This window comes from Carassius auratus, chromosome 42, assembly GCF_003368295.1.
Source record: "Carassius auratus strain Wakin chromosome 42, ASM336829v1, whole genome shotgun sequence".
NCBI lineage: Eukaryota > Metazoa > Chordata > Actinopteri > Cypriniformes > Cyprinidae > Carassius > Carassius auratus.
This window is the reverse complement of record NC_039284.1, coordinates 14,671,039-14,689,170: the sequence shown is the minus strand read 5'-3', so window position 1 is coordinate 14,689,170 and position 18,132 is coordinate 14,671,039. Positions and strand designations below refer to the sequence as shown.

The 18,132-nt window shown below is 36.6% G+C and overlaps 3 protein-coding genes across 3 annotated transcripts; 2 read left to right on the top strand and 1 right to left on the bottom strand.

Annotated features, from left to right (window-relative positions):
- The first annotated feature begins 129 nt into the window (after positions 1-129).
- Positions 130-5,684, top strand: ppp2r3c (protein phosphatase 2, regulatory subunit B'', gamma). Its single transcript, XM_026229964.1, has 13 exons — positions 130-331; positions 1,161-1,288; positions 2,383-2,487; positions 2,612-2,724; positions 2,869-2,966; positions 3,090-3,160; positions 3,252-3,384; positions 3,522-3,577; positions 3,905-3,980; positions 4,059-4,195; positions 4,856-4,993; positions 5,096-5,155; positions 5,256-5,684. The coding sequence occupies exons 1-13, from the start codon at positions 265-267 to the stop codon at positions 5,445-5,447; spliced, it is 1,374 nt and encodes a 457-aa protein (XP_026085749.1). The 5' UTR covers positions 130-264; the 3' UTR covers positions 5,448-5,684.
- Positions 5,685-6,148: 464 nt separating this feature from the next.
- LOC113060784 (protein FAM177A1-like) lies at positions 6,149-7,843 on the bottom strand. The gene is made up of 5 exons (XM_026229965.1): positions 7,721-7,843; positions 7,234-7,413; positions 7,072-7,138; positions 6,900-6,997; positions 6,149-6,760 (listed from the first exon to the last, which is right to left on the bottom strand). The coding sequence occupies exons 1-5, from the start codon at positions 7,787-7,789 to the stop codon at positions 6,560-6,562; spliced, it is 615 nt and encodes a 204-aa protein (XP_026085750.1). The 5' UTR covers positions 7,790-7,843; the 3' UTR covers positions 6,149-6,559.
- A 1,830-nt stretch (positions 7,844-9,673) lies between these two features.
- Positions 9,674-18,009, top strand: LOC113060782 (F-box only protein 33-like). Its single transcript, XM_026229963.1, has 4 exons — positions 9,674-10,201; positions 11,589-11,699; positions 13,075-13,742; positions 14,663-18,009. Exons 1-4 carry the CDS (start codon positions 9,792-9,794, stop codon positions 14,926-14,928), a joined length of 1,455 nt encoding a protein of 484 aa, XP_026085748.1. The 5' UTR covers positions 9,674-9,791; the 3' UTR covers positions 14,929-18,009.
- Positions 18,010-18,132: the final 123 nt, after the last annotated feature.

The following is an 18,132-nucleotide window of genomic DNA, read 5'->3' as shown; positions in this document are numbered from 1 at the left end:
TAGCTCATAAATTTCTTTGAAACGCAAATCTGTTAATACAATCTTCAGTTATTTAAACAAGAGCATCTACCTTACATGATCTGGACAGAAGTACATGCGAAGAGCCCTTTCCTGTGCAGTCGCACTTCACTGACGTCACGCATGCGCCTTTAGGTCAGAGATGTAAACAGTTCGTCAACCGCCTAGGCTACTCAAACATAATAACATTGTTTAAGAATAAGTCTTAATTTAGTTAAAGTTAGTTTAAAATATATAACGTTTATAATGGCAAACGATAAAACCGCACATTGGAAAGAATTACTGCGGAAAAGACTCGCCACTGCGAAACAAGGTAAGATGAATGTTAGCTAATCAGGTGCTTTAGAGATTCATTTCGAGATCAAGTACCAATGTTTTAAATTCCACTAAATGTATACATTTGTATATGAATCTCCGAATCGACTTGTTTAATCACGCTAGAAGGATTTGAAGTCGCTTAAGAAAATGTACCATGGTTTTACCCTGGTAAACATTGAATTTAGTGGAAAGGTTTAAATATAAGTATATATTTATTTTTAAATATAGTCAAAATGAATTTAATTTACTTTACTATACTAATTATTTAATATTTTGGGACTTAGTTACAACACATACAGTTTGTTGTGTAGAAACTATAGTAACCCTTTTCTATTCCTGTTATACAAAATATGTTGAAAAATTAATATGATTGTGCTGTAATTTATGGAAGTACTTCTAAAGGGTATACCAGACTTTCACAAATATATTTTGGTCAAGTTTAGACAATAAAATTTGACTTTATAAATGTAGTTATTTATTGGTTTAATTATAATATTGTGATTAAATGAAACCTTGGCTATTATAAATTCCATTTGTAAAATCATAGTAAAAAATTTTTTTTAAAGTGTAACTTAAACCCATAGTATTTTATATGATATATATATATATATATATATATATATATATATATATATATATATATAAGACATAAATGATAAATGATGGAGACATTTATTGCGTAGTAGGAATGACCCTGGTAACAAGGAGCCATCCATGGTTTTGCTAATGATTATTTGATTTTACTATGAATAGTAAAATTTGGAAGAGGTTTGTACAGTGTGAATAATCATAATTTGTGTAAAAAAAATCTTTATTTGCCACAGATGGCAGGACAGAGGAGGAGAAGAAAGCAGAGGAAACTGAATTGTTTACTAAGTACTACACTGAATGGAAAAGAGGTGAAAAAGGAGAAGATGGCTCATTTAAACACATCCCACGCTTCTACTACAGGGTGAGTTGATCACACTTTAATCTGTAATGAGAATACGGTGTTATCATATTTATTTGATAAAAAATACAGTAAAAATAGTGATATTGTGAAATATATTGCAATCCAAATATTTTGGTGGGGAAGTCGTGGCCTAATGGTTAGAGAGTCGGACTCCCAATCGAAAGATTGGGAGTTTGAGTCTCGGGCCGGCAGGAATTGTGGGTGGGGGAGTGCATGTACAGTTCTCTCTCCACCTTCAATACCACGACTTAGGTGCCCTTGAGCAAGGCATCGAACCCCCAACTGCTCCCCGGGCGCCGCAGGATAAATGGCTGCCCGATGCTCCGTGTGTGTGCACTTCAGATGGGTTAAATGCAGAGCATAAATTCTGAATGTCATGTCACTTTTTAAAAGAACTTCAATGGGGATCAATTGCAGTTTCAATGCTGCTTCAAAGGGCTTCAAAGCTGAGGAATAAGGTTTTTATCTAGTGAAACAATCTGTCATTTTTCTGTGCTAGCTCTTCGTCTGTGTACTCTGGTCCAAAAAGGTAATGTGAAAAAACTCCTTGTCATTTTGTCTTCGACTTTTTTTTTGTAAAGGGCATTTGACTTTTTTTAAACCAACACTGGGTTGGTACTTCCACTTTCCAACTTTCCAACGTGATTATGTAATGCGTGAAGTCCCAGCTAGTGCAAGATGAGCATATGTGGATAAAAAGGACAGAAATCTTTTTTCGATTGGCTAGATAAGACCCTTATTCCTTGGATGGGTTAGTGCAGAACTCTTTGAAGCTGCATTGAGAAAGCAAATTTGGACCTATAAAAATATTGGTCCCCATTCTAATCAATTATATGGATTAAAATCCTGGAATGTTTTCCTTAAAAACCTTAATTTCTTTGTGACTGAAGAAAGAAAGACTCTAACAGCTTAGATGACATGGGGGTTGGTAAGTTATCAGGAAATGTTTATTCTGGAATTGAACTAATACTTTAATATGCACCCTTGCTTAATAGAAGTATTCTTTTTGTTTTTGTTTTTTAAAAGAAAGACATTTTCTGAAACTTCTGAACATATTGCCTTCTTAATCTTACCTCCCCAATATTTCATATCAGCTTCCTGCAGAAGATGAAGTCTTGCTGCAGAAACTCAGAGAAGAATCGAGGGCAGTGTTTCTCCAGAGGAAAAGCCGGGAACTACTGGACAATGAAGAGTTGCAGGTAAGAGCATTTTTTTTTGGCCTGTGTCCCAATCTAAACATTCATCATCTGCTTTAGTTTAGTTACTAAATATGTTCTGTGTTTGTATTCCCTCTTCTAAATGTTTTTTCATTCTTTCCTACAGAACCTTTGGTTTCTTCTCGATAAGCATCAAGTGCCGCCCACAACTGGTGACGAGGCCATGATCAGTTATGAGAGTTTCCTAAAGGTTGGAGAAAAGGCAGGCGCCAAATGCAAGTAAGTGCATCATAAAGAAGTGTATAGTGATCAATTAGCTTCACTCAAAACGTATGATGGGCTGATAACTGTATTCTAAATCGATTTAATTCGTATATGGACAGTGCTCATGACTCACTGAGATGTTTCATTACACCCCATCAGGCTTTTCTTCACTGCCAGAATCTATGCCAAACTGCTTCATAATGATCCATACGGGAGAATATCAATAATGCAGTTTTTCAACTATGTCATGAGAAAAGGTAGTTATGAATTTTGTGCTTATCTCATGATGTCAGTTTATTAAGCATTCTTTTTAATGAATCTTGACACAGTAATACAGATGTGTAGATGAATCATGTTCATCTGCGTTTCTTCTCTGGCAGTGTGGCTGCACCAAACCAGGATTGGTTTGAGTCTTTATGATGTAGCAGGTCAGGGTTACCTCCGAGAGTCTGTAAGTTTACCCCCTGAAAAACCGTAGAAATCACAGTATCTGCTTAGAAGTAAAGCTGTATTGTTTAACATAAATGCTTTTTTTTCTGCAGGATTTGGAGAACTACATTCTAGAGTTAATTCCTACACTCCCCCAACTTGATGGCTTGGAGAAATCCTTCTACTCATTTTATGTTTGCACTGCCGTTCGCAAGTTCTTCTTCTTCCTTGATCCTCTACATACTGGTAATTCTCCTGTGGTCGTTTTTTACAATTTGTCTTTTGATTTAAGTCAGAGCACCTGTAAACATTATTTAGATTTTACCCTTTGGAAAAACTGGAATGAAAAGAAGCATTCTAATGTTTTTTTACATGTTCCGCAGGGAAGATAAAAATTCAGGACATCCTAGCTTGCAGTTTCTTGGATGATTTACTTGAGGTAGTGTATGGATTCTCGCTCAAGTGAACCTATCTATAAAATATCTGTATACACTACTTTTAAAAAGTTTGAATGTTTTTGAAAGAATTATACTCGCCAACGTTAGTAGTTCGGTGATGCAAAGCTGAATTTTCAGCATCATTACCTCTTCAGTATCACATGATCCTGCCCAAGAAATATTTCTTTATTTTATTAATGTTAAAACAGTTGTGGTGCTTTATATTTTTATGGAAACTTTGATATATTTTGTCACAATTCTTTGATTAATAGGAAGTTCAAAAGAACAGAATCTGCAACATTATGCTAATCAGATGTATTCACTTATAGCTTCGAGACGAGGAGCTGTCTAAGGAAAGTCAGGAGTCCAACTGGTTCTCTGCACCTTCTGCTCTTCGGGTTTATGGTATGCCTGCAAAATACACTTAATCAATGTTATGTAAGTTAAATCTCATGTGTTAATCATCATATGTCCTTTTTACAGGTCAGTACCTCAACCTGGATAAGGACCATAACGGGATGCTCAGTAAGGAAGAGCTGTCTCGCTATGGCACAGGAACACTAACTGGTGTTTTCCTAGACCGGGTTTACCAGGAATGCTTAACCTACGACGGCGAAATGGTATAACATTCTGACTTAATTAAATTAATTAAAAAGAGTTAGATGGGAGAAAATCTCTTAAAACAAATGCTGTCAAAATTATAGTTTTGTTGGCAGGGAGAACTGAGTTCAAGTCCTATTTCCAGATATACTTGGAACAAGACTGTTCAAATGTTTGGGGTTGGTAAGATTAAAAAAAGAAAAGTCTCTCATGCTCACCAAGGCTGCATTTATTTGATAAAAAAATGCAGTAAAATTTTTTAGATATTATTAAAATATAATATAGCTGTTTTCTACTTTAATATATTTAAAAATGTAATAAATTCCTGTGATGGCAGTGCTGAATTTTCAGCAGCCTTGATTTGGTTATCAAGAAACATTTCTTATTATCACCAATGTTGAAAACATTTGCGCTGCTTAGAAATTGAGCAGAAACCGTGATCAATTTCTTCAATAAAAAATCAAACTGACCCCAAACTTTTAAACCATAGTGTACTTTTTACTTTGCACATTACATTTTTTTTTGTGAATATTATGTTACTCTGGAAAACGACTACAGCCAAGTCGACATTTGTCACTAAAAACAGAGATACAATATTCTTATATATGGAATTCCTACATGATTCCATCAAAATTTTCAGTATCTAAAAACAAAATATTTTTTTCAACACCACCATTTAGGACTATAAGACATATCTAGACTTCGTGCTGGCTCTAGAGAACAGGAAAGAGCCTGCGGCCCTCCAGTATATTTTCAAACTGCTGGACATGGAAAACAAAGGCTATCTCAATGTATTTGCCCTCAACTACTTCTTCAGGGTAAGGAAACGTTTTTGAAATCAAGCAAAAATATTTGTTGGCTTTTATGTTTTTTATATATTTATACCAAGCAAAAACTAACTTATTCATCTGGGATATCAGTCCATTCAGGAACAAATGAAAATACATGGGCAGGAGCCAGTTTCCTTCCAGGATGTTAAGGTGAATGGCCTTTATATAATAATAATAAAGCAATCTATCAACAAGTAGGGAGCAGGGCGTTTTGGGTCATTAAATGGAAATCAAATGTTTGTGTATACAGGATGAAATCTTTGACATGGTGAAGCCTAAAGATCCTTATAAGATCACACTACAGGACCTGGTGAACAGCGGTCAGGGTGATACTGTCTCTAGTATCCTCATCGACCTCAATGGCTTCTGGACTTACGAGAACAGAGAGGTGCTGGTGGCTAATGACACTGACAGCAACACAGCTGATTTAGATGACACATGACATCACAGTCTGTTGCCAAATCAAGTTCTGCTTTTGGACCAATTGTGCTGCTCTGAATGAGGAAAAAAACGTTAGAAAGAGGAATACACAGAATAGCTCAGGTCTGTGTTGAATTGTTTATTAAGTAATATTATGTACAAAACAAAATGTATTTTTTCACCGACATTATAGAACGGTATGTGTGTTTTCACCAACATAATACAAAATTATTGTACACAAATAAATTATACACTATTCAAAATGAAATCCTTTTTTTGTGTCAGAGGGGTAGACAAATTGAACTCCATTCTCATGGGTAAAGCGCACATTTACATACACACTAAAAATAATATGTCCACATAAAAAGAATATTTGGTTAGAAAAATAACTTTCTGAATGTTTCAGCTCTTGACTTATGAAAGAGGGAATATTCCCATCTGACAATTTACTCAATAACTCCTAGCATTATCAGTAACATATAGAAATGTCTAATATTATAAGTACTCACATTCTACAGCATTGTAAAATATTGGTAGTCCATGCAGTTGTTATAGAGTTTCACTTAGGCTTTTTAGATGTTTATAATTATTAAAATGTACAATGAATTGTTGTAGAGACTAAGATAGGTTTTATATGGAATATCTCAACCACAGAATTAAAAATAATAAATAAAAGGTAATTATAACTTTTTAATCTAACAAATCAGATTAAAAAAAAAAAAATCAAAATTGCGAGTTCATATTTTAATTGTGAGTTTTTTCTTTTCTTAAAATTCAGGTCAAGTGTCTAAAAACTAAAAAACAACTGCAAGATTAGAATTCCAAATAAGGTCAAAATTGTGATATATAAACTCAGAATCCTGAGGAAAAAAGCCAGGATTCAGATTTTGCAATAACCTTTTTCAATATTTTTATTCTTTAGTTTTATGTATGGCTGTATAAAATGATTATTAAAACAGTTCTACATTCTAAGCGAAAACATTGTCAGCTATGCATATGTTACATTCATGTTACCTTCTTGTTCAACTTCATGTAAGATAAACTTTCCCCTCTAAAAAAGGAACCTAACACACCTCATGCCTAAGTTTAATATGGTAAAAACCATCAAATAGGCTCAATCAGCTGAACAGTATTTTAGGAGGGAATGGGCGCAGGCACTTTATTTGCATCAGGTATAGCATGTGATTCCTGCTCCAGTTCAAAGGTCACATTCACAAAAGAAGCAGTTCCTTCTGGTTGCTCGGTCTTTGGCTGCTGGCCCTCCTGACTGTGCTGCTCCTCAAAACGACGTTCTGCCTCCTCAGAGAGACGGTTCTCCTCCTCTTCTTCCTCCTCCTGCGGATTACACATTATAAGGGTGTCGTGAAAGTTGTTCAAATCACTCAAAGCATGCACAACAATGATTGCACATGCTACTTTTGAGAATGTCGGCTAATAAGCGAAGGTTGTAGAATTATAATAGCAGTGTGCATACCTCTTTCTTCATCCTGTAGTACTCATCAATTGCATACTGATATTTGGGTGTCGTGATTCCCAGCAGTGATGCCATTTTCTCTCCAAGATAGTCACAAACTGAAATATTTGAGTTGAAGTATTAAGTTTGGACTGTTTTTCTATGACTAAATGTCTGGAAAGAATTTCATTACCTGAGATGGTTGAGGTAGCCACTCTCCACATTTGGAACCAGACGTATGGACCCCAGGTCAACTTCGACTGTAATCAGAGATGCAAAGTGATTAAACGCTGAAGATGTTCGGGAAAGAAGCAACGGAAACCACTTTAATATTGAATGATTTGATGCAACTCACTGTATCCACTGTACTTAAAGTTCTGGCTTTCTCTGGTTCTTCTTCCTCCTCTTCGTCTGTACTGTACTCTTCCATGGTTTCACCAGACGCAAAGTATATCGTTCTACGAGGAATCTTTGCCTTCTTTTTACCCAGATCTTCGAGTTCAACACTTTCAAACTCCTTCACCACTGTAGAACTCTTAACCAGCAGATAAGTGTATAACGTTATATTTAAATGTAATTTATCAAGAACATTACACACTGTTCAATACGGAGAGATCGACAGACCTACATAAACTACATTATTATATCTTAATATCATATTTGTATTTTATAATATTAATTCAACTAGCCTTACATTATGTTTGTTATCAAACTACTTTCACCGCTAGGTTGAGATGTAACGAACAAGGAAATAAAATGATATATCGCGACTGTTGTCTATATCAAAACAAAGTATGTAATTCCATGGCAACTCTTTTAATGTATTAAAAAAATGACTTTACCTTCTCTGCGTCCATGCCTTGTCCCAGAGACACGTTTACATTTGTAAGGTACAGTGACAGTTCAGCCATGTCTTCTTCTAACCTTCTGTTGCTTTCTTCGAGCTCTTCCTCCTAGCAGCGTCAAGCAGGAAGTGACATCACATGTAAACAATTTCTGTTTAAATAGATTGTCAGACTAGAAAACGTAATAAGACACTTTAAAACGCTGAGAGTTTTACAAAAGACCTATAAAACATCTATACATATTTATATAGATTTTTCTCCAAGCTGTATCCAGTCTGCTGAATGCAGAGATCATTTCAGTTTTGTTTCAATGTAGTTTGTTGTAGCATGTGAGTGAGGCCCTCTTATTTAGTAGTTTTAATAGAAACTAGCTTAAGTATGATTCCATATTTAAAATGTAGCCTCTTCTGGAATATTCAAAACAAAACACAATATAGTTCTATACTATATTATGTAGATCTATGTTTTAGGCGTCATTACATGTCACTGCATCTTTTAATCTCTTACCCTTTATGAATTCAAATATTAATTTTGTTAATATAACAATTGTAAAATTAATGTGTTGTTAAAAACACAAATAGTAATAGCCTAATTCATAACTCCTTAAAAGTCTTATTATTCATGCAAATATGAGGCTCAGTTTGTGCAGCGTTATTAATCTTTGAAAAGTGATTATAATTTCACACAAAATAATTACCAAGACTGATTTCTTTTTCCTCGCCCAGATCAAGTCCAATCAAAAAAGAATGACTTTCTGTTGTCTGCACTCCCAGTAAAACTAGTCAGTAGTGTTTTATTCATCACATGTACAGAGCACATTCAGGGCTTTTAAGAGGTATCAAATGTTTGGAGGATTGATCATAAACACTTCCTTTCATTTGTCTTTAAAAATCACTGATACTTACAGTATGATTAAATGTAGCACTCTTAGGGAAATATGATACTGTTTTGTAATTATCATTTAAATCTGACAAATTTTCTATTTGTTTGTCACAGAAAAATGCTATGCTACGAAACAGGGAATAATTTTTATACATGTCTTCTGTAGAGGACACCGGGACACACGTCATGTTAATCAGGCATTTTGGGGTCAATAGAGAAAGAACAAGGAAAGAAGTTCTAGTTCAATGTTCCTATGAAATATTAGATATGTTTTATGAAAAGTTATTACTCTCATTATAACACTTTTTTTTCATTATGTTTTTTTTTCTTCCAAAAACACATTAATTTGCAAATTAGATGCAATGTATAGATAAATTGTATAGAATGGGAATATAAATCTATGGACATTTTATATACAAAATGCATGAAGTAAAATAATATATCAAATCATTCTGTTAAATCTTTTTACAACGTTAATAATCATCTTTGTACAGAGTTTGTTCAAAAATAGCCTGAAAATAAAGCATAGCCTAAAACAATGTTAAGGGTTTCATCTTAAAACGTTGTTTTTTCCTATACATGGCTTTTAACCTGGTGAAAAATTCCAATGGACATAGAATAAAATAGGAATTAAATATATTTTTTCCTCAAATGTTTCTTATGCTTCAACCAATGTAATGACATAAAAAAATCCACAAAACTTTTTTTATGGTTTAAAGGGATATTACCATGTGCACATATTTGATTGATAAAGTGTATGCAAGAGATGAGAAATCGATGCCGTGGTTAAAAGGAAAATTCTTGCCTCCTCTTTCGGCCATTCGTTGTATGGCAAAAATAAGGGATTTTCGGAAGGAACCACTGCGACCACCAATTTGACTACAAGTGCTTTACACGATTTAAAGTTAGATTAATATTACCAGACACTATTTGTGTCTAATAGTATATACGTTTCAATGTAATATATTTCATCTTTTCAATTAGCAGGTGCACATCATCTCCTGATAAATTTCTCTCCGCCCCTATTAGGAAAGCGAAAATGGACTGATCCAGTACTATTGAAAGCAAAGCTCATCGCGCAGTTGTTTGTTTTCACTCAGCGCAGTCGCAGGGCCGGAGAGGAGGGGCGCAGGGTTGTGTAACGGTTGTGGCTTTAATCTTCATTGCTTCTTTCCAGACTCCTGCCATGGCTCTGTGCAGTAGCGTCGGAGCCTTGGCGTTACCAAGCGAGCTTATCGTTCACATATTCTCCTTCCTGTCAGACCGAGACAAGCTCCGGGCCTCGGCGGTGTGCTCTCGCTGGAGGGAGTGTCTCTTCTACCCTGCACTCTGGACGGAGCTCAAGCTGCGCGTCGGTGGCGGAACCAACGGCGGCGGATCTGGATCGGAACAAACCCCGCGATTAGAGTTCCTCATGCGCAAGTTCGGCTCGTTCGTGCGGGAGCTACAGCTGGAGTTCGCCCCGCTGGACGGCTGTCTAAGCCCGCTGCAGCACGGAGTGGAAGCCGTCGAGAGCGACCCGCAGTTCGCGAAAGATGCGATGGTGACATATTTGGATCAAGTGTTGTGTGTCCTCGGCGGGCTGCGTAATAACAGGTATATGGATCTGGGCATGGTTTGCATGCACTGGTGTTGACATTACACCTCATTTCTTGCCTTGCTTTGCTTTGCTTACATTTGATGATCACCAGCAGCCATAAACAAACCCTGCGCATTACGTAACGCTCATGTCAGAAGCATCGCATGTCTGCCTGCTTTGTTGATATTCAAACCGCTATCACCTCCTATGACAAGCTGAACTAACTAGTACCTGTTTTATTCTCAGTCTCACTAGTAGCTACCTATTCATAGGATGCTAGTTACTGTTCATTTAATGGGAGGTAGCTACCTTTTTTATTTGAGCTATTTCTGCATTATAAGTACAATGCACTTAATGTATACAAAAGTAACTCAAATCGGTGTTTCTATCTAAGTATAAGTATTTATAGTTTTTATGTAGTATTTATGCAGTTGCTACAGGGTGAACCGTAATGTATATTTGATTAGTAACTTAAAAAAACTAGTACCTAATAATAAAATAATTAATAGTGAAACTGAAATACAAAGTGTAATGCATTCTAATCTAAAGCATGCATCTGTAATTTGATGGCGCAATTTGTAACAATTACCACTAATGGTTGTATTGGGAGGATAGATGATACTGGTGATTAATAACAAACAGTACATCAATCTGTTTTCTAGTGAAACTGAAAAACATTCTAGTTACTTTTGGTACTAGACTCGGAAAGAATAAGCACTTTAACAGAAAATAAATGTTAGTTAGTTCTAAGGAGTAAATGTTCAAACTCCCACAGGCCTTACTGGATTGTTAACCTTCTAACAGAACCTTTAGAATCGTACAAAACAACGTTTAAACAAGACTGGCTTTGTATTTCATTCTGTTTCCTGATGCTGATTCTAACCTACAGTTCTGTTTATGTACAATAGAGAAGCTCTAGAAGAACTCGTAGCCCAGCACTTGCCATTTAAACAACAGGCTTTAGTTTGAAATGTGCACAGAACAGAAAAAAAGAGCTGAATATAGGTTCTTTGGTGTAGAAAGAGTTTGAGAATTGTTTTTATCACACAGTTAAACATAAGAATAGTTTGAATTGGTCATAAAAAGACAATGTCTGTTGATTTTGACGTTTTCAGGAACAATGTTTTTGTGTTGTTAATTCTAGTTTGGTGTTGTAGTGAATAAGGCCAGTTCCTCATTGTTTTGGTTTCATTAATTATTTGATTATTGATTATATATTTATATTTGGCGGTCATTTAAAATGGTTAATTTTACATTAAACACTCTTCTCATGTGATTTCATTTAAGACACACATGAATTGAGAATGGAATATCTGATATCTGTTTGTTTGCTCTGGTTTGTTTATATTTGCAAGACACGAGACTCACACTTCCTCTTTTTTTTTCTTTTTTTTTCCTCTCCAGAAACCTCCAGAAGCTGAGTCTCTATGGGGACACATGCATTCTTCAGGATGACGGCATTTTGGACAGCTCTTACCTCAGCCAGGTCGACCAAGGGGGCAAGAAAACGAAAGAGTATGTTTTAAAGCTACCTTTCGCTCTTGTAATTACAATCGTATACTGAAATGGCACACTCTGTAAGAGAAATCTAATCAAGGAAGATGGCTTTGGAAATATTCTGATTATCTTGTTAGTTCTAGGTATAAGGAACTCGTTCTGGTTTGGGCTGAATCATGAAGCTTGTATTATTAGATTGTGCTGGTTTAAACCCTGTGAGATATCTTTTTGACTCTGTTACCACTTTAGGAGAAATGAACAAAGTTATGCCAAATACAGTTTTGTGCATTTTTAGCAGTGGAATACTAGCTTATTGCACAGTGTATAGACATTACTTTCTTCTGTTTAAAAATCATATTGCTGTTGGAAGCAAAAAAAAACAAAGAAATGAAGGGAAAAAAACTGTTACATGATATTTATATTTTGTTTAATTCAAAGAGTGTTTAGTTTTCTGTTACTAGAGGCATAGAAATTAAGCACTTCACCTCTAATCAGGCTGTCATTCAGAGTTTCAGGATAAGTATTTTTTAAGTGTGTGTATATATATATATATATATATTCATTTTTTTTTTTTTTTTTTGTGAAAGTCTCTTATGCTCACCAGGGCTGTATTTATTTGAAATAAATAAATGCACAGTAAAAAGTCATAATGTGAAAAATTATGATTTTATTATTTTTCAAATACTTATGTAATATAGCAGCCGTCCTTAGTAGTCTTTAGTGTCACATGATCCTGCAGAAATTATTTAAATATGCAGAGTTTATTGTCAACATTTTAGGTTTTTCAGCATTCTTTAAGTTCAAAAGACTAAAAATCAGAAAATTTATTTTGTTTTTAAGTTTTTACTATAATTTTTGATTAATTTAACACATCTTTGCTAAATAAAATTATTCATTTCTTTAAAAAGAAAAAAAGACTGACCCCATACTTCTGAATCATAGTGACTGTTTTTCTCTCATTGTGCTGCCTTTACATTTATTTAACTTTAAAAATGAATGTCTTAATGCAAAGATTTATGACTATTCTACTTCATCCAGTTGTTCGAGGATCTATTAAGAAATGTTTGTACTTTGCTCTAAATATATACAAAAATAATTTCCCCTTCATATAATATATATTCTATATAATTCTATTCTATATAATATATTTGCTGTTACTACTTGGTGTACTGTAATGTATATTAGTAGACTTTTTTTTCTGTGTGTAAATGTGTAGGTCTTTACTGTCAATTTTGATTAATTTAGTGTATCCTTGCTGAATAAAAGTATAATTTTTTTCCTGACCCCATTCTTCTGAATGATAGTGAGTGTTTTTGTCTCAGTTGTGCAGCTTTTGTTTACTTGACTTTAAGAATGTATAACGTGTTCTACTTTCAACATCCTGTTGTTGTAGGATCCAGCAGCTCTTCGAAGAGATCCTGTCCAACAGCAGGCAGTTAAAGTGGTTGTCTTCTGCGTTCATGTTCGGAGTGGTGACCCCGTGCTCTCTGGCCTCGCTCTCCAACCACAGCACCAGCTCCCTCGAGCACCTCAGTCTGATCGACAACCAGCTGCCCAGCCTGATTTCCACCATCGAACTGGAAAGGCTCATTCACCTGCAATCTCTGTCCCTAGAATTTTGCGACTTCACCTCAGATATGTGCCGTCTTCTCGCCTGCGGTGACCGAGCGCCCCTCCATCGCCTCTCCCTTTTGCTGAATGGTGCTGCTTTGGACGTCAAGCCTTTGGATGGTACCGCCACGGAAGACGATTGGAAAGCCCTGGTCCGTCGCAGCACCAACCTGCGCGTCTACATCATGGCGATGGATGTGTGCAGCCAGGACCTTCTGCGTGTGCTGAAGCCCAGTTTGCCCTTGGAGCGGATCCATCTGGACAGCTACAGCTCGTTGGTGACGGATGGTGTCCTGGAGCTCATCTCGCAGCAGTATCACAAAACCCTCAGCCACTTCATCTTGATGAGAGACGATGCTGGATTCCCAGACCTCAGCGTCAACCGGAATGAGGACCCGCTGGTTCTCCTCGCCTGGCGCTGTGTGCACCTCGCTGTCTTGATAATCCATGGTAAGTAGAGATTTTAAACTTTCACTTGCCGTTGACAATTCACTGATTTAAGAAATGGGATTAGCCTTTCCATAATACCCTTTTCATCCAAAATTACTATATCTGAAAACTCTGTCTATTCGAGTTGTAGTTGTTGTTGCTGCTGTTTATGTATCAGGTTTAAAAATTTTTTTTAATATAAATCCTTTCCAAAGGATTTACAAAAAACCTAATACAATAGCAAAACTGAACATTTCCCCTCTACATAAACCTTTATGCCAAAATTAATAATTAAAATGTATATAATAATAATAAAATACTGCTGCTGCTGCTACTACTACTACTACCACCAATAATAATAATAATAAAAAAGAAAAAAATCTAAACACAATTTTGTACCATGACTAAAATCAAACACAACATAGGTGATTTTATTTGTTTTATTTAATGTATGTGTGTGTAAAAAAACAAATAAAAATAAATATTAGTTTTATTGTTTTTAACAACTCTTCCTAGAAATATTTATCTTTTTTTTTAATTATATTTCAGCTCCAAAGCCTTTTTCATTTTAGTTCATTTCCTTCCCATTAATAGCTATTAACAGCAGGAAAACAAAAAGGACTCTTGGATTTAAAACTTACTATTTTGTCATGACTGTAATTTTTTTTGTCCTGTAATCTCAGTGTATTAATTCATCAATTTTAACACACAATTCTACTATTAATAATACATTTTTGACATGGGAGTACACTTCGTTTTTGTATCTGAAAGTACTTACGCACATGAAAGTTTTAATTCAAATTAACCATTGGTACGTAAGCGTATTTTTACTTTTGTTGTTTTTCTCTCATGTCTCAAGAATCAGTGAGTCAATAAAGCAGCCTCCTCTTTTTGTGAGTAGTAGCCATTTTACCATGCATGTCCTCTCTCTCGCTCCACAGGCTACACTGTGTGGTCACACAACCTGGTGGCCATCTCTCGCCTGCGTGGGTCCAACCTCAAAGTCCTGGAGGTGTCCGAAGAGAGCATCGACTTTGACCCGGACCAGTCAGTGTACATCGAGGGCGACCCTGTCCACAATCTAGTCAAGGAGGTGTCCCTGGGCTTGGGCCGCGTCTGGCATCCCTCCATGGACAACAGCATGGTCCTGAACGAACCCACTCAGCACTTCCACCGCGAGATGCAGAGTTTCAGCGCGGGCATGTAGACACAAACGCCCTCTCTACCCCGTGCTTGGTGATCTTTCACTAAATGGGCCCTTCTCATTTAATGTATTGTTTTTTTATTTTTATTGCTTTTTGATTTTGTTTTTGTTTATTCTTGTAGTGTGGATTTAATCCTTTATATGTGCTGTGTTTAATCAGTATTAGCTCTATATTTATATCTGTATCTATATATCCTGCTTATTACTAGGAAAGTATAGTTGGGTATTGGTTTAGTAGCTAATTGAGTGAATGGAGAGAGGGGCTTTTATACAGCTAACTTAAAAGTTGTACAGTGAGTTGTTCATTCTCTCGTTTTGTCTGTTTGTTGGTTCCCCCTAGAAAGTGTGGCATTACCTCAAACTATCAATTGATCCCTTTTTGGCTTCTGCAACGATGAAATCCCACGTTCACGTTGACCTTTTTCTAGGGAGATTAGTCTTCCAGCCAAGGGACAGGACTGATCCACAGCAGTTACGACCCTTCATCTTTGTTCCTCAGTATGTAATTGTTATTCAGATCAGATGAGGATTGGTGGAAACGACGTGTACGGGATGCAGATCCCGCTGGTTTTTCTCAACCTGGAAGTAGATGCACCTCTGCTGGTGAAACCAATCGTAGAGGTTTTTCAGTCTGGTGTATGACGCCTGCATGCTGACCGCCCTGCAGCACAATATCTGGGCCCAGCCATAGGTGTTTGTTCTTTTTCTTGTTTTCTTGTGTGTGTTTTTGTTTTAAGAAGTCCTTCCTGTCTGTCTCAGGTAGGCAAAAACTATATGAAGATGAAGATGAAGGTTATGATATTTTGGGAAGAGTGAAAACAATCAGCTATTCCGTCAGATTTATTGTTCTTCTTGAGTCACAGTTGCCTTGAACTCCCCCTTACTTCTTCATAATCAGTGTGTTTATGGCCTCGGCCTCAGTCTGTTTGGAGTTAACATTGTTGTAATTCCTTAAAGAAGTGCGTCAACTTGAGCGACGGATCATAAGTGAGGGTGAACACGCTCCGAACGGATTGAATCCAGGCCGTGGTATTTCATCTGTAAAGCATTAGATGGCGGGAGACAGACGTTTGCTTGTTCCATATCTCAGGATTCCTGCACTTGCGGTACTTTTCCAGTTGAAAGCTTTTGTTGAAGCTTCGTTCATAAGGTTGGCATGCTCGATAGGCAAGACTTTGTAGTGTTTGTGGAGGAAAGAAAGCTCTTCCAAAAGAATGCGCTTTAGAAGTTGCTGGTTTTATTTTTTTCTTCCTGTGTCTAATTTCCCTAGTTTGTGGTTCTCAGTGTGTTGTTTGCTTTTACATATATTGTATATTTGTTTTTTTGTTTTAAAAAATCATAGTCGAGGTCTGTACTTGCATAGCTGAAAAAAGTGAATGTCAAACTAAAGCCTTCTTGAAAGCGGCAGCGTTTTTGCTCTGCAGAATCCCCTAATTCATTAGCATATCTTTATTTTGTCGTGCTTGAATAACGAAGTGACTCGACAAAGAGCGGAGTGCTTTTTAAAAACCGTTAAGTTGCCTAGCAAATCGTTAATCTGTCAGGCCTCAGAACTTCCTGTTATTTGGCGGTATCGACTACCCAAAGCCAAATCAGGTTTGAAATGGAAGCCATCGTCCCAATCTTCCTGGAAGATCTGCGCTTATGACAAAAACAACGTACAGCCAAAGCAAACCTTCGCAGCATGGAAACGATCTTTTATATGCAAGCTTATCAAGTGAGGGGTGACCTAGCAATTTAGCTTATGATCTTGTCGGGATTTGTTGTTTGTTGGTCCAAAAAAGGTTTGAAGTAGTTAACCAATGAGGTCGAACAACTCTTGGCATGTGTATTAAGGGTTGATGTAATTCGACATTTTATAAATGCGAAGCAGAGTTCCAGCTTGACTAAATGTTGACAAGTTTACAACCTATTGTGGTACCTATGTCAACATTGGTGAAAACGGCAGATTTTCGTGGTTGGTGGCACAGAACGTAAAAAGGGTCATTGTGGTTTAAAATCTGTTAAATTCACTCTCTTTTTGATTAAACCACAGACTAAAAATGCTGTTTTCAGGTGCGTTGACATGGGTACCTAACGTGCTGTAATGAATATGTGAGAATGCTCTTAAACGTGTGCCAGGATTCTGTGAATTTTAGTTCATTTCAAAAAGTTCTGCTTAGTACAGCACCAAAAAGACAATTTCGATAAGTGTGTTCTTAAATCGGAGCTTGTTCGCTATATATCGATTTTGCCGAATGACTAGTTGGCGGAGAACTACTGCGTACGACACATTACAAACTGCTAAAGCATTCATACCGTGCCTAAAACCCAGAATAGCTTTCATTTCAAACCCTCGTCACTGTACGTTCTCGGTTGACCAAGTCTATGAAGCATTACAAAAGACATCAGTGCTTGCGTCTTGTTTTTCTTTGCAATCTCTCTATGTGTGTGTGCGAGTGTGTCGTGTAAACGTTCAAAAAGTGCATCCATCAGAGAAGGAGGTGTGTGTTCAGTACGAAGCGTACCACTTCCTCAGTGGTGAACAGGAAACAGCCATTCTCAGGGTTACTGTTAGACATGTGGAGGAAACAAAACGGAGTCCAATAGCTCAGGCCTCTCACCATTAAAGTTTCCGTCAATGAAGAATCTTTTCAACAAAGTCACTGGATTTAACTTCTGTCAGCGCATCATCTGCGTCAGCTGCCAAAGATAACGGTGATACGACACTTTTTGTTTTATATTTTTTTTCCGATGTGCCCGCATGCTGGCAGAGGGCAGGGCCAATGGCTGATGGGCCGAGATGTACTACTACTACTACTACTATCGTATTACGACAACTACTTTTAGATAAATGTACTAATGGTTGGACTTGGGTGGTGGTCCACAGCTGTGCTGTGGCTTTGGTCAACATATGTTAGATCTCTCTTACAATGCACCTGTTTCACTGTGAAGAGTGAATGTAATTTAACTATTGCAAATCAAGGTTGGTTCTATCAGACCTATAAGCTGCTATGAGACGTGTTAGGAACATTCCACTGGGGAGTTAAAAACAAACTAAAATGGCCAAATGTCTGCATGAAATGAATATTTTTTTTACTCTTTTATTCTGTTTTGGTTCGGGCAGGGGCGGGATCCTGGAATCAGCGTTCGACTGGTCCTATGATGAAATTCTTGAGCCATTTGAGAGCAAGCGTAGGTTTTTATTGACGATCGATGTGACCAGTC